General features: G+C 30.7%; 2 protein-coding genes across 6 annotated transcripts in view; one reads left to right on the top strand and one right to left on the bottom strand.

The window, feature by feature from the left end:
- The window catches only part of LOC108749434 (neutral ceramidase), a 67824-nt gene that overhangs the window by 10086 nt on the left and 35971 nt on the right, over window positions 1-21767 (top strand). For 4 of the 5 annotated variants that reach the window (XM_018488153.1, XM_018488150.1, XM_018488151.1 and 1 more), the window contains exons 2-7: window positions 4242-4418; window positions 4713-4856; window positions 5429-5605; window positions 5716-5843; window positions 8624-8822; window positions 10149-10355. In XM_018488153.1, the coding sequence (XP_018343655.1) occupies window positions 4272-4418; window positions 4713-4856; window positions 5429-5605; window positions 5716-5843; window positions 8624-8822; window positions 10149-10355 (1002 nt within the window). In that variant the 5' untranslated portion in view covers window positions 4242-4271. Of the gene's footprint in view, window positions 1-1434; window positions 1509-4241; window positions 4419-4712; window positions 4857-5428; window positions 5606-5715; window positions 5844-8623; window positions 8823-10148; window positions 10356-21767 lie in introns of those variants that run through there. The other variant, XM_018488152.1, reaches the window with a different exon arrangement.
- On the bottom strand, window positions 14464-18870 carry LOC108749435 (cuticle protein 19-like). Its single transcript, XM_018488154.1, has 3 exons — window positions 18780-18870; window positions 16672-16941; window positions 14464-15008 (listed from the first exon to the last, which is right to left on the bottom strand). The coding sequence occupies exons 1-3, from the start codon at window positions 18786-18788 to the stop codon at window positions 14727-14729; spliced, it is 561 nt and encodes a 186-aa protein (XP_018343656.1). The 5' UTR covers window positions 18789-18870; the 3' UTR covers window positions 14464-14726.

The raw sequence follows: 21767 nt of genomic DNA, 5'->3' as shown, positions 1-21767 counted from the left end.
TATCTATATTTATTGGGAACTTTTTCTTTAAAATTAAATTTTCTACAAAATTTAAAAGTTTAGCCGGAACATTTGGAGCTATTATATATATAATATTATATATATTATAATAGTTGAATATCAAGAAAACATTAAATAAGTTGTAGAGGAAAAGGTAGGACGTATATTTCACTGCCGCTGTAAGGCTTAAATAAATTATACTCGTTTCACAGTGGCATCATTTTTTAAAGGAAAAATGTAATGATTCGGTATGATTTCAACCAACCACGAAGCAGAGAGCAAACGCGAGATGTAAATGAAATATTACAAGTGGTTTAGTCTCTCAATTTTCTCTTCACAAAACCCTCGAAATTCAATAAAATATACGAGAGCGCGAGAGCAAGAGAATATTTCGAACAAATGATTTATAATTGTAAAATGTAGAATTTATATATCTTGCAGTCTCGTTATTGAAATTATTTAAATTTTCGACTGGGACTTTCGAAAGACAATATTTATCGTTTAATCGTCGGAAGAATAATGAAACTTCCAGCAGAGATAACAAATCTTTCAAACGTGCCATGTTTCCGCGTGCAATTGCGTATCATACAATTGATGATGTGTTTAAGTAAACCTCTTATTAGTTCGTTGTGTACACATCCAACATAGTCGAACAGTTACGTACCTTTGTTAGATACCTATGTATCGTTTGACACATTTACTAATGCAGAGTGATTAGAACGCTTGGAATACTGAGCATTTTATACATACACGAATACTTGCATGTGTCATCCAGGAAACGCGTTGCATACTTACCTATCTTTCCATCAGCAATTCGCCCGTACATGCACATTGACATGCTGCACGTTCCGCTCGTATCAGACAATTTTACAACGCGATATAGACGTGACAAACTGCTGTTCTTTCTGTGAGGCAGCGGAGTTAATGCAAAAAGCAGACACATGCTTTTTATGTTCCTCTATCAAAGATTAAATTTTCTCGAAGTTTTATGTTTGCGACACCTTTTTACATTCACTGTGCAATTATTTATTATATTTATGCTGATATTATATTTAAATCCTTATAATATTTCGAGTAAATAGTTTTCGACATTTAAGCTGTCGCAATACGAAGATATCTTATCATTTCTGATTAACGGTGTACGATAATGTATGTATAATGCTTCTTCGGAAAATACCTTTTTAAAATTCTCTCAGTTCTGAAATTCGAGCGATCGAAAAGGTTGTTGACGAGAGTTTTCATTCAAGTGACAAATAAAAAACAGCGTTGTATATTCAGCATAGAGGAATAGATCGTTGCGTCCTTCGCATTCTTTGCAGATTTTTTTATCTCCCTGTAAACGACATTCCTGACCGTAACTCCAATCTTTGAAAGGTGAAATCGCGTAACTCGAGAAGTAACTTGTGAAAGTTTTATTTATGCATTCTTTTTTTTTGTAAACTCTCGTAACCACAGATCAGTGAAAGTAGTTTTATGTGGCCGTCGGTTGTCCTTGGACCGTTCTTCAGGTAATTCTCCTTTATAGTTCAATATTGATTTAATTTTGCGTGACCAAGGAGTGAGAAAATGTTTTGAACTTAAAACAATCGCCGCTAATTACGTGATCAACATACGAAATTACACTGTTGCTGAATAATTGGTGTTAAATTTAATATATCTCACCGTAGGTAGAACACATTGCCTGCTTTAGAACAAAGCCTGCAAGGGTAATAAGGTAAACAGAAATGTAAAACCTACAAAAACAATGAAATCGACAGAGGAATAATATTTATATTTTAAACTTTCTAAGTCTTTTTAAAAATTGTATAAAGTTATTTTATATTTCTGTTGCATCCAATTTCTCAATTAACAACAATAAAATCAATAGGCTCTAAAGAAAATTCTAAAAAATAATAAATAAAATGCCAATTTAAGCCGACACTGGTTATTAATGTATTTTAATACCATTAATTCGAAGCGAATATTAAACGTATACGTTTCGACCTACGTCCAAGTCCTTTTCAGTACAAAAAAATATATTAACAAAATTATATAATAATAGCGCATACGAGTATAAACTAATAACATAAAAAGAGAAAAACGTGATGGTGATGTCCGAGTTAATCATGGTCATTAAATTACTAAGTTAATTAAAAAGAAAAATATTTTTTGTTTAAAAAAACCGACTCAAAAGATTAAAAATAATTTAAAAAATGCTAACATGAGATTATACGCGAAAAATAGTAAAAAAAAAACTTACATGACTGTCAAGATTGAACTGTTTTTTTAAGATTTGTTGCATATGTTCCATTAAACTGTTCCATTTACTGTGTAATATACACAGTAAATGTGAATAAATTAAAAAGTTAATATAAATAACAGAGTAAAAATCTAATTTTAGTTCACTTAACTTGATTTTGTTATTGATAAACAATTGACAACTAAAGAAGATATCAATAATAAAAAATTTTTCTGTATACTACTTATTTCTAATATTTCTACAAAAATCAGTATGCTCTAAAAAACGTACCATTTTTACGTATGGCTTATAAAGGCATAAATAAGCTCAATAAATTTATTAAAGTTCAGAAAGATGTGCTACCTCAATCTTCTCAATCCAATATATAAGATTGACTGTAAAGACTGTGATGCGTCGTATGTTGGACAAACAAAAAGATGCCTAAAAACGCGCATAAGTGAATATAGGAATCATATTAATAGAAACACGATCCAACATTCGGTTATCACACAACATCGGATGGACTTATTTCATGATTTTGATTGGGATAACGTACATATTTTAGACAAAGAACAAATTTTACAGAAAGATTGTTATCACAGATGATACATATTAAAAACAAGACCTGACTTTACAAAACGATACTTTCTCTTCACTCGTTATATATTGATCTATTTTCAGAGACGTAATGCTTTCAATCTATATTGTTTATACTTTGTTATTTATTATTTATATTTTTACTTATTGTCTTTGTAAGTACATGTTGCCCACTGTTTCTCTCACTTTTACATCTGTCTACCAAACAGTTATGTCGTGTCTAATATCTTTAAATTTTGTTTCATGTAAGTGAACTAAAATTGAATTTTTATTGTTATTTATATTAACTTTTTAATTTATTCACATTTGTATTACACAATAAATGAAACCTGTGCAACAAACCTTAAAAAAACAGTTCAATCTTGACAGTTATGTAAGTTTTTTTTTACTATTTTTCGCGTATAATCTCATGTTAGCATTTTTTAAATTATTTTTAACCTTTCGGTTTTTTTTAAACAAAAAATATTTTTTTTTTTAGTTAATTTATTAATTTAATGACCAAGATTAACTCGGACATAACCACCACGTTTCGAAATTCACTCTACAGGAAAGAAATCTCACTTCTTTTGGGGGAGTAAATCTCATTCCAAAAGTGTAAAATCTCACTAAAGAAAAATAGTGAAATTCTGCTACTCTTATTCAAAAGTGCAAATATTTTTACTCTTTTTCAATAGTGGCAATATTATTTTCACTCTTTTAGAGTGAGATTTTACTTCAAGAAGTTTAGAGAGTAAGTAATCTTATTATAATTCTATGTTTATCTTGGAAGTTCCAAATTATATATCCAAATTTTTATTTAACATAAGGTAAATATGTTAGAAAGTAACATAAAAATTATTTAAAAATTAACTTAAAAAGTAAAATTTTTACACAATTTGAAAACAAATTGTAGAAGCATATTCCATGTTAAAAATTAAATTAATACTTATAAACATATACATTTGTTTCTTATTTATTTATCTTAAAATTTACATATAAAAACTATTAATTTAGGTATCTTAAAATATTTATAATTATATTATATTAAATTTAAATTTACAGATACATTAAAAATTTAACAGAAAAATTTTAACAAAATTTTATATATGTTTTATATAAATACAAAATGCAATACAGCCTTCCTTGCGTCATCTCGAGTTGTATATTGCATTTGATAAAATTTATAAGATTTTTATCTTATTAATCTTATCTTAAAGATTTTTATCTCTAATAGTGATGACGTGTATCATGTTATTGCGCTTAAAAACAGAATATTTTCTAACAAATAAAGAAACGTAGTTAGAAGAGTCGCTAATTGTTTGTTTTGTCAACGACAAAAGTTGTGAAACTTTCGTAGAATGGCGAAAGGCACGGCGAGTCATCTGTCCGAGAGATATCATTCGAGTTACGAGTATATAGTATCTATCATTCTGTACTTTGCTTTCAGTCCAGTCGGGTAAGGGACTTACAAAACTGAATGGATACTTTGGCGCAGTCGCTAATAGGAACTCGTGGTATATTTGCGTTATGGCTTCTACTGTTACTATCACCTACCGTTCTTGCTTCATACAGCATTGGTGTTGGAAGAGCTGACAGCACAGGACCGACCGCGGACATTGTCTTCGTTAGTATGCTACATTGTATGCTTCTAGATAGAAAATCCCAAGAAAACACTAAATCATTATTTTTAGTAATGATGCGAGAAAAATTTATTTTGATGGAAAATCTGTTATACACTAAAGAGAGAAAATCACGAAGAGCGTATCTCTTGAAGCTTTTTATTTAAAAAATTATTAAAGAGATTACGAATTCATTATAATTAAACGATAATTAAAGCCAGACTGACGAAATAATAAAAGTGAATAAAGGCTTTGAAAATAAATAGATTTGAATAGCCATTATGTGTGTGCAATTTTAGATGGGATACGCAAAAATGGAACAGAAAGGAAATGGTCTCCATCTTAGAACGTTTGCCAGAGCATTCATAATTGACGATGGCACGGAAAGGTTCGTGTTCGTCAGTGTGGATAATGCGATGATAGGCAACGACATTCGACAAGAGGTAACATATGTTTATTTTAGTTCTTCAATGCCTCTCGGTATAGTGATTAAAAAAAAAAAAAAAAAAAATGTTTTTATTCTTGAAGCTAATCTAATAATCTAATTTATTGATTTAAACCCTTTCGTACTATAAATAAGATTACAATAATAAGATGTAAGAATCGCTATTTAACTGTAATCCGCAATTGGCTAACTTTAAACTTTTATATCTCACAAATTGCTGCTCGGAACGTAAAATGGTTAATATTTTCAAAACTAATTTTTTTTATAACTTTTTCAAATCTAATTTTTTTGTCGTGGTATTTTGTGAATTTCGAGACGTTCCGTATATTTTGTTATATTTTGTTCAACTATAATAAAATTCTGAAAGTATAAAAACACATTCGTCTATCTACTGTCGAATTTCAAAATTAGCTATAAAAACATAGATATTTATTTATTTGTATTCAAAATTCTTTACGTATCTTCGATCATGTAATGTTTATTCAACTCGATTCGTTTTTTATGAAATCGTGAAATTTGTCGCAAAATACGATTATTATCACGTGAGATTCATTGCAGTCCTTTCCGCAGGTATTGCGAAAATTGAAGACCCAATTTGGCGACATGTACACGGAGAATAACGTGATGATTAGTGGCACGCATACGCACTCAGCTCCTGGTGGTTTCATGCTAGACATGCTTTTCGATTTGACCACATTTGGTTTTGTCAGGGAATCATTTAACGCTATCGTAAATGGCATAACGAATGTGAGTAGACGCGTAAATATAGCCGTACACGGCATTGCACTACTGTAAATGACTCTCTTGATATTCAAAGATAATAATCGATATAATGGATGGATATTTTGACATTACAGAGTATCCAGCGCGCCCATAATGCTGTAGTGCCCGGAAGGATTTTCATTATTCACGGACAAGTTTTGGACGCTAACATTAATAGAAGTCCACAGGCGTATCTTAATAATCCGAAATCAGAAAGAGAAAAGTAAGTACCTATAATAAGTAAGTAATGAAAGTAGTAAATAATATTAATTCTAGTAGTAGAATATTACTTCTTTCTCAATATATATATTTTTTAAGAATATCATCAATCTTTGTTTTAGAGAAGAATAAAGAAAATTGATAAAAATTTTTTACACTTTAAATTTCAATAGAGCATTAGTAATTATCGGGGTATTAGTATTATGGAAGCGGTGATAACACTAGTTGTGTGATAAAAAAACTTTTTAACACTTTTAACTGTTTTAATGTATTTTTGAATGCTAAATACGAATCCGTTATCTATATTTGGTTATCACATCATAGTTTTTATATAAAATGGCATCGAAGATAACAAGAATTTTTATGATGTAGTAGCACCGGCAGCTAATTTTTTTTTAATTTTATTAATGCAAAACTATCAACTTTTATTTTTAAAATATATTTTGTTTTGTTTTGATGATTTTTTTTTGTTTTTGAGCTATAGAGGAAAGGTAAAAGAAAAGATTTATTATGAGTGGGAATATATAAATAGGTGGAAATTTATAGGTCACAGGAGATGCAGCAGTGTCTTCCATCAAGTATATTTTTGAAGTTTAGTACATTAATAACATCTTTTTTATATTAATCATGAAAGAAACGCTATCATGTGTCATGAAAGAGACGCTACTGCGTATCCTTTACGTGCATTAAAGAGGTTATAAAGCAAATGCAATATGTTGAGAATTACTTGAAAAAATTACAGATTGTTCTATAAATTGTATTTAAAAGTAATACAAAAAAAAATGAGAGGCAGTTTATTACCTGGATCAAAAGTTATTTCAATAATAAGTATTTTTTAATTTATAGAACTTTAATAGAAATATATGAAAATATAAATACTTTTGAGGTTTTCACGGGTGTTTTCTTCAGAGAGACCAAAAGGTTTGCGGGTTATTATCGCCGTGTCGATCTAATGCCAACATGAACTATTTTGTGAACCTTGCCGTTTACTTCATCAGGGCGAAGAGTGCACTGATAGTATCGGTAGCGGGGAAAAAAAATTTTATTCTATCTTAATATTATTAAATTAATTAATTATATGAAAAGTAAGTGCTCTTATACATATAATATACTCATATAAAATAAAAAAAAACGATGAAATTGACAAGATACAATATGGCTATTTTTAAATTGCTGTATCTCGAAAATGAATGCCGGAACAAAATGCATTTTAAAGTTAAAAGTTAATACTTTCGTGTGGCATTAAGAATTTTAGAACAAAATTTGCTGCCGATGTATTAAAATGTCATAAAGATTTTCAAAATTATAATTTTTTTATTTCTTTACTCTTCTACTTCTTCGATTCCATTTCTATTATAATTGTAACGTGGATCAATTTGATGAACAGAATTGTATTTAACACTTAAAGGGATCCTAAACTGCTTTGCACTATCAACTAAATGCAATAATTTGTGTATAACAATTACTTTTTTCCTCGTTTATAAATTTAAAAATCATTTTCGAGGATTAAAGCATATGCATTAATACATATCTGTGAGATGGAGTTTATGTCGAGAACAAAAAAAAAAGGTTTAAATTGAGATTCTCTCTCTATCATTTCTTAGTTCAATATGGCTTTAAAACTGTTAATATCGATAATAACAATATTTGCTTGATATAAACGCTTTGCAGTTTGTAACTTACGAAATTGTCCACAGACACGTAGTTCGCATGAACAAACAACGTCGTGTTCTTGAAATTAGACTTAGACACTTTATCGCGACGAATTTATTATACGAAAATTGACACGAACATGCGACTGCGCGTATCATAATTTGCGTGACATATTGGTGTGGTAGTATATAAAGATACGTGTGTGTGTCAAATGTGTCATAAAAGCGACTTCTGGTGATTTCGTCCGAGCTTCACTTTAGGACTTCCTTAAAAACTACAAAAAACGATTAGTTTTTTATTCAGGAAATGTCAAGATGTCTCAATTAGCAAACTAATATAATCATTTGATCACCATAATTATTTTAAATTTATTCTCTACGCGCGCGATCTTCCGCGAGAGGCGATTTTTTTTCATACATACGAGAAAGATTATTTTTAATATATTATCTATTATTTATAAGACGCATGCTTGACATAGTGTTTTTCAACACTATATAGAGTGTCTATTTTGATTGCCTTAAACAAATATCTTAGAAAATATGTAAAATATGAAAAAATTTTTCAGGTGGAACAGTTTTGAGAGGGACGTAGTTTAGTCGCGTTGCTTTTTTTCTAGGTGGAGGCGCCTTCTAAATATGTCTCTCTCGAAATTGTTCCACTTTTATTTGAAATATTTTTTCATATTTTTCAAGATATTTGTTTGGGGCATAAAATGATACTCTATACAGTGCAGCCTTATACTATACAAGTGCAATGTTCTCAAATAACGCAGTTGATTAATTCAATTAATCAACCGCGTTATTGCAATTGCTTAAACGTAAGGGGTAATGCTATAGAATGCACTCGGCACTGAATATAGTGCCGAGGTTTATTAATTCCCGGAATACATACAGCGATCATGTATATTGCATGTAACACGATGTTCGACACATGCCATGTGTTTTCAAGCCTGAATAAGCGTGTTCATTCTCGGAAATTCATGAAATGCGTCTACTTGTAATTTAAATCGATTTTACAGTACATTGAAACATAAAATTGATGACGACAGTATATTTGTCGTCAACTGCATGCTTTCGTGGAAGGAAGTAACATGCGTTTGCACAAAATTAATATTTTTTTCTTTATTTCTAGATACAAGTACGACGTAGACAAGACACTAACACAAATGCAATTTATCGATGCCGATGATAAGCCCTTAGGCGTCATCAATTGGTTCGCCGTACATCCAACTAGCATGAACAATACGAACCGTTTGGTTTCTAGCGATAATGTGGGTTATGCTTCGATACTCTTTGAGAAAATGATGAATAATAACGCCATGATCGGTAAAGTAAGTCCCTTAACAAATATACTCTGCTAAATGTAACAAATATATATTTGAAATAAGCGAATCTGCCGCGTCAATGCCCAAATGTAAAATCATTTGAATGCACATCCCAAATTTAAATAAATTATTTCAATGCGCGCACTTGTAAAAGTACACATCGCGTGCAGACAGTAATTTCGTAAGCTACAGAAGAGGTTGCGTGTGTCCATTATTATTATCTTACTTCCTTTTCAAGACAAATCTATTTTATATTTTTATTATTTAGTTAGTACTGTGCTTGCACTTTTTGCTTTTCTCTCTTCTTTTCCTTTTTTATTCGATTATCTTTAAGCACATACATGATACATGTATGTACATATATAGATATATCAAGCGATGTTGGTCAAAAAGTTTCGAATGGCGTTTGACAAAATATAAACAACACAAATAAGCGAAGAAAACATTACTTGATCAAAGCGGTGTCTAATACTTTTCGCATACAAATTTTACAATTTCCAGTTCGTGCAAATTACATACTGAATATTTGTTTTGAAACACAATTCTAATTAAACTAAAATATGCAATATTAAAATGACAAATTAAACTGGCAAGCAATTTAATAAGACTAATGTAAACATACAAGAATTATCAAGAAAATGTGTGTACGAATTAGTGCAGTTTGGCACATTACGAAATTACTTCGGATAATATTAATTAACTTCGCACATAGAGGTGTACAATATTTTTTCAGAATACAAGATTTTTAAACTATTTTATTCTTAGCATAGACTGTTAAGGTTTTCGTCATTCAGTTGTGTATGTGTGTGTACTTTATATTTATTTAAAATAAGTTATATATCACCATAGTACGATAACCCCATGTACATTTATTTATTTATCGTTATAACAGTAAACGATGCAGCTTTATCGCACATATGCCTGAAAATAATTTTAAACTTTGATGTAAATCCATATTTTAGTAAACCACGGAAATAAGTTTAATAACAATGTTTATTGAACGACGAGATTAATTAAACGAAGAGTAATTTTTTCCATACAATGAAAAAAAATTGCAATTGCCATAATTTAATTACTCGTATGATTTTATAGTCATTTTTAGTGCCAATTATATATATTTTTTGTACAACTATAAATATAACTATTGTATTATTTCTATACACATTATAGCAGTAATATAAAAATGAAGCTACTAACCGTAACTATTTTATCATGCAATAGTCACAGTTAATACCAAATACTTGTCTTTCAATATACATACACATATACGTATATTGAAAGGCATATACAAATATATAATACAAACATCATAATATTTTTCTTGGCATTTAGGGTCGATTCGTAGCAGCCTTCGCCTCGACTAATCTTGGCGACGTTTCGCCAAATATACGTGGACCAAAGTGCGAATTCTCCGGACAAAACTGCTCCGATCAATATACGTGTCCCGGAAAGAAAGAAATGTGCTTTGCCTCCGGTCCTGGAAAAGATATGTTCGATAGTACGAGTATTATTGCTCATAGAATTTACCAGGAATCCATGGTGAGTGCGACTTTTCTTACCATTTTTATGATCCTTGTATTCTGTGATGTCTCTTCCTTCATTTATTGCGTGCAACTATAAGATATCATTTATAAGTTAAAATAATAGCGATACTTTTTCCACGTTGAAAATGGTTTGCTATATCCGCTTTAAAAAGATATAAGAAAAAATTAATAATGATTTCTCCGGTGCATAAATGCCAAAAATGGACGTTTTAATTGAATGTAAAAATCAGATTACGCCGCTATAGCGTAAAACTAAAGTAAAATTGGAAAGCGTGCACGTGAATTTCACGGTCTTGGTAAGTAAGTTCAAGTGCTCGGACAAAGCGGCGTTGCCATAAAAAACTGAACTTGTTATTGCTTGTGAATCAAGGTTGTCCGTTTCCTCGTGTACTATTAATTATACAGCAGTATATGTGAAACTTATTAACGGTGCGAAGAAAGCCCACCGACCGACGCATCGAGATCATTATCAGACAAATTAAGTGATTTCGCTCACAGTGCGATTCATTACGAGCGATACGCTAATTAAGGATATACAATGCGAAACATTGCCGTTTTTAATTGAAAATCTAACAACTTATTAAAGATTGTATAAAATATACACAATTGCAATTTAAAATTTACAGAATTTTTCTTATAAAATTATTATTCTGAACTCCTAAAACTTTAATTGAAATTAATAAGGATTATTAAATAATTATTAATTCGATCTACTTATCACTCATTTTTATCCTTTGAATAATTTTTAATAACGTTAAACATTCAATTTGGATTAATATATTGTTTCTCAATAATACGTGTTTTTTGTAAAGAAAGAATTTTTTTTTTAATCATATTCTTGAAAAAGAATTCTCATTTCTTAGAAATTTCTTGGATCAAACATTGTATTTTATTAATATTCCTATGCAGAAAGCAAAAATGAGCGATATATATGTCGAATTAATAATTATTAATTAATTATTAATTTTATAAGTAATTTTATTAAATTTTGAGGAGATAAAGAAATAAAAACTTTAGTATAAAAGCATGATCTGTTTAAATAGTAAAAACTCATAATTCGTATATTTGTATATCTAAATATATACTTATAATTATATATGCAGGATGATAAAGTCTGATAAAGTCTACCACATCTTTTTTGGAAACGATTAGAGACAAGAGGAAGACATCAATTATCAAAATTATAGGATAAGTAGCGGGACATATTTTGATGACTTCGAGTGACCGTAAATGTCCTTGGTTTTTTACTATCAATAAAAAAAGATTTTTTTATGGGAAGAGGTACTTCTTAGTATTTCTTAGAGTTCAATTCTAGAATAGTTATTTTGCGAAAAATATTTGTTATTCTTCTTATCATGTTTTTTTGGAATGTAAGACGTTGAAAGTGAAAAGTAAAAGAGCTGGCTTACTTTCAATTAATGTCCTATCACTCCGGAAAATATGATAGAAAGAATAAAAAATATTTTGCGCGAAATAATGATTCAAGAGTTGGAAAGGATCAAGTAAGCTTTCCACGAAGACTATAGACACGTTTAGATCAACATGAAAAAGCACTTATTGCAATAAAAAAATATGTTTCAAATTTATAATCTGACTTCTTTTAATTTATAATCTGAAAATAATCGAGTTTTCGAAGAAATATTCTACTACAAAGATATTCAGCTGATTGAGTACTATTGATAGAAGCTTTAAAAAATACCTCTATTTATTATAAATAAATTTTTAATTGGTAATAAAAAACCGAGACATTTAAAATTATTTAAGGCCATCAAAGTATGTTGCCCTACTTATCTTATATAATTTTGTAATAATAGGAGTCTTCCTCTTATAAGATTTTATCAGCAATTATGTAGAATAAAAAATGTTAAATTGAAAAAATCTTAGAACATTATAAAATTTATATATGTACATCAAGAATTTTAGACAAGATATAAATTTTCTCACTACTTTTGAAAACTGTTTCAATTTGTATTAAAAAAATCTGAAAAATTTTCTAAAAAGTTAAATTATTCAGCAATGATTCAGAAATTCAGAAATTTATATAAACAGTCAGTAAAATTTTATGGAAGATTCTGCGAAAAAATTTCACAAGATTTTATTGCAATTTCTTTAGGTTATACGTTACTTTGTTATCGTCAAGTTCCTCTTCATTGAATAAAATTGAATGACAGCAAGCTGTTAAACAGAAAGTCAATGTTATGATGAGGAATTATCTCAATACGTGACAATGCGTCACATTTTGTCAGGTGGAAGTAAGATATGTAGAAATATGAGACGAATACTTTTATTTCGAAATAAACCAGTTTTATGGAAATACATATTATCATTAATATCAATTCTTTACGACTGTTTTAATGTATTTAATTATACAATAAAGGTACTTAGTTTCTATTTCTCTTACTTTTAATAAAAATAATTTTATATTATCGATTGTCTCTACTTTTATTTTGATATAAACCGCGTTTTTACAGAATTATATTATCGTTAATATCAATTTTTTACAATTTTTACTTTTTTAACATATTTTATAATGTGAGTACAAAAGACTTAACTGCTATTTTCCTTACTTTTAACAAAATCTATTTTGTTAGTCACTGATTTTGATCTCATTCCCAAATATACAATACATTCTTTCTTCCTATTCGTTTCATGTGAATTGGATATTGAGCTGATTCATTCCCGTAATGGATTTAAATCTAAACCTGCAATGCGTAAGTCATATATATTATCATGCACATAAATTGTAAAAGTTCTTGGACGGATTTAAATGAACGTAACATTTTCTACGTGGTTGTGAAATATTATATAGATTTACATACTCTTTCTAAATTATATATATTCTCTCGCGATACTATATTCATTTAGAATAAAACCTAAAAGTGTGTGAATGCACAAGAGGCTTCTCAAGATTAAAATTGAATGAAATTTATATTACAACGTAGTGGCAAATCAATACTTGAGACATGCGCGGTTACATCGCAATTCCAATTCCATCAAATGACTCTTTTAAAGAGATGCGCAAGATGCCTTTGTGCGGTTTCGCAAATCGTCAAATGAAAGGTGAAATAAATAGAGAGAACTGCTTTTATGTTATTTGTAAAAGCAATTGATTGTTTTACAAATAACGCTGCTGTTTTTAAGTGCAATTACATATTTTAAAATAAAGCTACAAAACAAAGAAATAAGAAAAGTTTTTACAAAATATTTAAGACTTGTTTGAAAAAACTTTATAAATTATATATATTTATTATACTTACACATACACACGCGCGCGCGTGTGTGTGTAGGTATAATATGGGATTACTTATTAAAATATAACAATGTATTTTTGAATATTGTAATTTTTCAGATCCAATAACAGTTATTGGATTTAAAATAAAAAATTATTTTTATATAAAAAGCACATTATTATAAATATTTACATAAGAAGAAGTAATTCAAAAATATCAATTTTTAAAAAGTACTTTTTCAAACTTTTGCTCTGGAGTATAACACATGGATCAATAAGTCCCGAGACTAACCCAGAAATGGCGCTCGTAGTAAACCAGTAACCACGTCTTTCTAGAGTACTAACCTTTGCTTGAAACGTGTCAAAATTTTAAGTCGATCGGACTAGAAACAGCTGAGTTATCGAGGTTAGAGTAAAGTCGTTTTGTAGTTTGTTTAAAAAATCCTTTTTCACCAAGACAATGCACCCTGCCACAAGTCGATGAAAACAATGGCAAAATTGAACGAATTGGGCTTTGATCTGCTTCCCCACCCCCCATACTCGCCAGATTTAGCCCCCAGTGACTACTGGCTCTTTGCTGATCTTAAAAAAATGCTCCAGGGAAAAAGATTTGGCTCAAATAAGGAGGTCATCGCTGAAACTGAAACTTATTTTGAAGCGAAAGATAAATTTTTTTATAAACATGGTATTGAAATGTATCACCCTAAAAGGTGATTATGTTGATGAATAAAAAAAAATTTTGCAAAAAAAATGTTTTCATTGTTAGTCTCGGGACTTATTGATCCATGTGTTATGTAATAAAAATAATATCAAACATTTTTTGTGTCAGGAAATGAATCAATATTTCTCGGTAATTTCGATAAACTTATATATATTTACCGCAGTATATTAAACATGTATAATCCTAAACCCTCCTAAAATCTAATTGTTTTACATGAAAACTCTTTGTACATAAAAGTGACCTCAGTTTTTCTGTTTATTGCTGACGGCCAATGATCAATTGAATCCACCTGGAGGTTTGAACGAACTTGTAAACATATTTCGCTGTCACATTGACTAGCAGACTGATTGCCGCGCGACTAATGCTTCTTAGCGAAACGCCCGATTCGTTGCTATTTACACGATACGATGGTTGAGCTAATAATGCTTCTCGTAGTCATAGCTGTTAAAGTGCGCCGGTGAGACGTACTTGACAATCGGCACCGGTTTCGGATGTATCGCTGGTCCGACTTTCTTAACGACGGCGTTGAATCCGTTGTGATCGTCCGCTGTGTATTCGACGATACGTACACTTCCGTCGGGCTCGTTCACGCTGTACGAGCCGTGGACAACGTCGCCGTCCCGCACCTCATGCTGGGTCTTTACGTCACCGGTATGAGGATCATGAACGCCGTAATTGAAGGTGTACTTTGGGTGTGACTGTAATAAGTACACATAAGTATTGTTATGTGCGAGTTTGCCACAAATTAACAATCAACATCTACTAATGCTGAAGTGGGCGCATAGAGTTTTAAGGTGCGGTCCGCTTAGTGGATTAGCTGCAAATGTTTCCAAGCATTTGATTGATCAGTCAGGAAAAAGAATTTCACTAATTGATCAATTAAGACAAGGAATGCTTTAAAGCGTTGTTATTGTAGCATCGAGTAGCGCCCTAGCTATTAACATCCACGGGCTTGCGTTATTTGTTTTATAAATACTTTCCGATATTTCCGTGCAACTTGAAAATTGCTGCCAGATGCATAACGACGTTAATTTTTGAGGTCGTAAGTACACGGAAAAATTTTGTTAAAGTATTTAAAAATTTAATTTGATATAGATCTGAAAATAATTTGTTAGAAAATAATTATGTAGAACGCTTGGGCTATTGGATAATCAGTAATAATATAAATTTCAAGATTTTTTGCAGCGTTGTTCATTATTCTTGAGCGCGTCCTGTGTAATTATTTTAATATTCCAATAAAATTTGGTGCGGATCTTTATTTAATCAATTTTTAGATATATTGTATATATCTCAGTAAAAATTATTCTTTCCTGTATTAAGCGTATGCTTAATAGCGTAAATCAGAATTAATTCAATTTTCAAAGAAATAAAAAGTAAATTAAAAATTAAGAAAATAAATTTTTATAAAATAATTTGAAACGTAAATTAATTTATCTTGCCGATGTAATTTAATTTAACGAATATACAAGGTAGTGCTTTTTTATATGTTGCAATTTCAATTTTATGTTAAATTATCAATAAATCTGGTCCGCAACTATGTAATAAAGCTTGTGGAGTAGAATTCCAAGCGTTTTTGAGTCCCGACTACGGATACAATTATTTGCACACATAATGTGCGACGTTCTCTCATTTTATGATATTACTTGTGGAGCGCCGCTTTTAGTGACAATTAACATCGCGAGAAAGCGACGACAATGAGGATTGCGGAAAGAGACTTGACAATAAGATACGGCGAGGACAGAGGAAATATACCATTGCTACACACAGACGTTACTTTTCAAAGAGACAGGAATTTAAATTAACATATACGCCTCAGGCGTCTGGAAATGCGAGACTTGACGAATCTTTTCTGAAGAAAACGTGTGGGAATTTGTATTAAATGTTAATAAAACTGAAACTGTTCAAGCTGTGAGAGAAATAGATGGTTTTTCTCTTGAAGTCTAATTTAAGCTTTCCCATTGTGTTCCGTCACCGTTACGAAAGTGAAATTTTTAGAAATTTTGTAGAAATTAAAAAAAATCGTTGAATAGTTTTGCACGAAATATATCGATATATGCTCTGAGCATATATTATATTTCTAGCTAAAAAGGGCTAAAGAATATCGGCTAGCAAAAGAATAGATATATCAGCTACAAAAATTATGAAATTTGTAAAAAGAATATAAACAAATTACTAGTAATTATAAGTTTCAAAACTGAGCTAATTGTTTAATAAAAAGTTTGTGATAAAAAATTGCTAAGAAGATATATGTATAAGTATTGAAAATCTTTGATAACAATCGATTTGACTTGGGTGAAACGCATATTTCCTCTGTTTTTGCCAATCTTCGTTAGCAACGGTCAGGAGTAAAAAGATACTCACGTAATAATCGTGATCTTGATCGGTGTGATGTTTGTAGCCGTGTAGTTCATGAGCGTTCAGAGATGCATCCAGAGATGCGTCCACGTGGAACGGCGCAGCGGATACCGCGTGTATCGGAACCGCGACCGTCGGCAGAACTTTGTATCCGGCGGATCCAATGTATCCGTCGAGATCGCTGTAATCACCGTAGGACAGGCCATGGCCGCCGTTGTAACCGCTGAGAACTACCGCGTGGCTGCACGCCAGTGCGGCACAGAGGAAAGCGACCGTCTGAAAACCACAATTCGCGATCGTAAATCTCTTCTGTGGGAAAACAAGATTGTTAATATGCGAAGTCGTGTCAAGGATTTGATGATTTCTTTTCAATTCCTCTCAACGACGTTGAGAGGTGTTCTTTTCTTTTTTCTTTTTTTTTTTTTTTATGACATCTAAACGTTTTTTTCTCGTCTAGAGCGCTGCGCCTCGTGCAATATATTTAAAAGCATCCCAAGTACAACAGCGGATAATCGATAATCCCATGCAACGCAAGCGAATTTCATTAGTCACTTGTCAATATGAGATTCTTAGATCCCGCTCGCGGGATACTGATGTATATGGAAAATCATTGGGGCTGATTTATTGGAAAAGTACCTCTACCAAGTGAGACGCGCTTCTCGAATTTCGATGTTTCGTTAAAATCTCGGATTGGAAATCCTGTCGATGCGAACATCGTCCCCTTTTCACTTTCACACCGACCTTGTTATTCGCGCGCCGATTAATAGATCGTAAGTCAACGAAACGCCGCGCCGCGGAAGTGTGGTTAAGGATTTCGCTTCCTTATCCGTTGCGATGAAAATGATACATCGCGAATAAAAGGTTTATTACACCCTCGCCTCGGCACGAATGTTCATGCCTAAGAAAGTTGATGCTGTAGATTATGGTATTTTGAACCGTAAACCGGAGAATCGGAAAGAAGAGAAATTTCATTTGGTCGGAAGCTGAAAAAGTCACAACTGGGAATGTATATACTATTAGTAATATTGGGTGAATGCAGTGTTACATCTAAAAGAGAGATCTCCAAAATCTTCCAAAATCAGATCTCGTCTCTAAATAATTATTTAAAGAAAATAAATACATACGTATATGTATATCGTTCCTTTACTTCATAAATCAAATAAATAACTAAAAAGAAAAGAAAAACATGATTTACCTTAAACGCGTTATATAAACATTATTTCATCAATTATCAAAAGTGAACTAATTTAACTTTACAAAAATCGTTAAAAATTGTTACAGCTCAAAAAGAATTAAAAAAAGAAGATTTAAAAAAAATCATTCTTTATATGAGAGAATATTATATAATTTCTTAAGGATTTCGTGAAACACCTTTAAAAAAGGGTGATTTTTAAGGAATAAAAAACAAAAAAATGATATTTGATCACATATAGAAATATATTCTTTTTGTCAGTATTATATTATTGGTCATAATTATTTTTTGTTAAGTTGCAAAATACTTTTTTTTCCTTTTGGAAAACTTAATTTTTTAAATTGTATCACTTTTGAAGTAAAAGAGAATAAAATATAAATTGTACATAGCTTTACAAGTATAATGCTAAATAGATGATCTAATAATCTAAAGATAATTAATAAAGTGTATTTATTTCTAATTAACAAATTAGAAATTACGTAGACCTCATTACTAAATACGTGCCGAGTAAGTGATTTTGTAGCGTATGACAACTAAAGCAAAAAAAAAGACGTGAAAAATAAAATTGAAAAGATTATTTCTTTAAGCAAAACTTGAAAGAGGTGAACCTCTAAACCAGCTATTCATTAGTTCAGAACAGTTCAAAAAGCGATTTTGAAATTATCTCTCCTAACGGAAAGGTCTATATAGATAAGACTTCGCCAGTTTCGTGTAATGTTCGACAGTATTATTACATTAGGTGCCCTACAGCAAGCGAGAGAAAGACAAATAAGGGAGATTCACTCGGATGATAAATGGGGCCACCGGAAGTTCTCTTGAACATTGTCGACAGGAAAACGCGATGCACACTCTCACACGATCTCCTCACACCCACTCTCGTCCATACCACACTCATATTGCGGCAGGCCTTCTCTCTTCGTACCTTGAGCATGATGCTTCCACAATGTTTCCGCTCACACCACGTTTACCGTATGCGAGACCGTCGAGCGCGAAGTCACTGATAGCATTATTCCCGAACGATGGGCTTATATCCATCTCCCACCTCGGGATGGCTCCGTTCCGGGCAAAAGCTCTCGACCTCGGGTGCCACCACTCGCTCTTTCAGACCAGGCTGTACCCTACCCCTGCGAACCTTTTTCTGTATGATATGAGAAAATACACAGTACGATCCACGTGCTCTCGACCACGGTGGCACACATCGGCACAAGTTATTATATCTCTACTTATGTACTTGTATGAAAATTCTCAAAATGAATCGGCCGTCATGCTTTCGATTCAATCGAAGGAGATGATCAAAAAATTGATAGTTGTTACAAAAATTACTTAGATTAGAGAGGAACAGATGATATAGAATTACCTGTGCTGCTCGCGGAAATCACTCTTACGAATCTTGTCTCAGTTATTCATTAAAAATGCATGTGGATTGGTTCAGCTAATAGAGCCGATGTTGAAAGGAGGAACGGTTAGCGAATAAACGTTATTTCTCGAATTGTTTACTTCGCAACTATGTATGTGAAATTTGGACATAATTCATTCTCAAATGGCGGAAGATAGCCAAGTGGACGTGAAATTGAGTGGAAATAATAGATAATAGATTTGATAATAATCAATTTGGAAAAAAAATTTTGTTGCAATAACGTTATATGTTCCATTAATCCCTTTTTCAGAAGGAAAAATTATTTATATTGAGCAGAAAATTATTAATTAGGTAAAGATTTGTTTTATACTTATATTTAAAATTCTTTCTGTTTGAGAAACTGAAAACGGAAATTTGTATTGAATATTTCTTTCTATACTGTGCAAAAAATATAAGTATAAATATTAAAAATAATATTATACTACAAATATATATACATAATATTTTACTATTAATATAATGAATATGAGATGCTTGTACTAATAAATGTGAAATATTAAATAAAGTAAATCTGATGTATTAAAATCCAATTTATTTGCATAAGACAAATTTAAATGAAAAAGAATTCAAATACGAAAAATTCAGTGATGGATATAATTTAAATCTACCGAGATTAACAACGTAGATTTACTATCTCTTATTCGGTTTAATTATAAATTACAGCATAGAGGCTACATGGAAAAACAGTCGATTGCTTATGCATCATTGTTACTGCGCGCATAAACGTTACGTCATGTCTTAGCGTAACAAAAGCAGATGCTCTCTCTCTACTCTTTCACTCTTCTCTCTCTTTTTCTTTCTCCCTCTTCACATATTTGTAGCCGAATTAATATTATCCTTTTTATGAAATCGCTCACGCATTTTTCTCCGTAGAGAGAACACATAACGTAGAGAGAACGCATAACTAATGTGGGAAATTTACGCCGAATTCCTTTGGCCGCGAAATAAAACCGGACTACACGTTACAGAACATCTTGAAGAGAAAGGATTACGAAAAACTTGTTGCCACATCTTACTTTATTTTAACAGAATTTTTATACGTAAATGAACTTTTACTAAATTAACAGTCGTAAAATTTTATAAATTAAATCTTCTAGAGTTTAAAAGCAAATCGATAAGTAGAAAGTTTTGCATTTTATGTTGTTATGATTATGTTGTTACGTTTCTGATTTTATATATATATATATATTTTTTTTTGGTATGAGATAAATTAGTGTTTAACGTATGACCGAATAATCATCACCAAATATACACATATAGCGAATAAAAAAGTATTCTTGTAAGAAAGATTTTTGTAAGAAAAAAATCTTAGTTGATTTAAAAAATAAACATTAATTAGCAATTTATTAACAATAAGTACATTCTATCCTAATATAAATAAAAAAGAGCTTAAAGAAAACATAACATGTTCATAATCTTAGAAGCTAAATTTTTCGACCGTACGAATACTTTTTGTGCGTTAAATTTTTTATGCTTATTAAGATGAAATATACGATTTTAATTATTATATATCTTTTTAAGTAAAATAATTTGAGAACTGTATAATCCATTTTATTTTTTGTTATTAAATTACCAATTAATGTTTATTTTCTAAAAATAAGATTTTTTTAAAAGATATATTTTTCCTCTAAAATACTTTTTACATTCATTATTGTATAAACTATGTCCTTACATAAGAAACTTATATCTCAAATATATTTCTAGTTTTAGCTGATAAAGGCGTGGTAGCTTCAGTTCTATTCTGATGCAATTCTTGACAAAGCCCGTTTGTCTTCGCAATAAGCAATGGTACTTCTTTGCGCACGTAACGTACACATCATTGACGTTCCATGACACGATCCGGCAACTGTCTTTAAAAAAAAAAAAAAAAGAAAAAACAGTTGGTCTCGACCGAGTGATTACTGGCACGATCTATTTGGATCAAGATCATAAATGACAAAAACCTTTCAATCTCAGTCCAAATTCTTTTGTTGCGCATTTATGTAATACCGTGTCGGGACTTATTGTTCAATGTTTCTCTGAGAGAGAGTTGAAATTTATTGCTTTAGTAATTGCTTATATGTGGAAATGCGTGATATGTTGATTGTGGCAATTATTGATTATTTAAAGTATATATTTCGTATGTCGTATTTTATTTTAACGGTATTTTTGTGTAGAATTTTTTTTTCGAGGATACATAAAAATAAATTTGCTTTATTTATGCTTGTGTAAATCTAATGATCGATCGACTCGACTACGATTTAATGTAATCGCGTACGATCAAAATGTAATTTTGCCAGCACATATTTCATTTGTAATTAAGACGTACCACAGCCAAATATATACGTATATCAAATGTACAAATGTGTATCTTGATGCATAAATCGATTGTACACTGAAGAAAACGTTTTAAAATTTATTTGTGAGATATAATATTCATTGAAATAAATCCTTATTTAAATATAATTAAGTGAAAAATTTTATTTCTATATATAGCAAATAAATTATCTATTA

This window comes from Trachymyrmex septentrionalis, unplaced genomic scaffold (genome assembly GCF_001594115.1).
Source record: "Trachymyrmex septentrionalis isolate Tsep2-gDNA-1 unplaced genomic scaffold, Tsep1.0 scaffold29, whole genome shotgun sequence".
Classification (NCBI taxonomy): domain Eukaryota; kingdom Metazoa; phylum Arthropoda; class Insecta; order Hymenoptera; family Formicidae; genus Trachymyrmex; species Trachymyrmex septentrionalis.
Note: the sequence above shows the minus strand (reverse complement) of the source record. Positions and strands in the feature narration are given on the sequence as shown.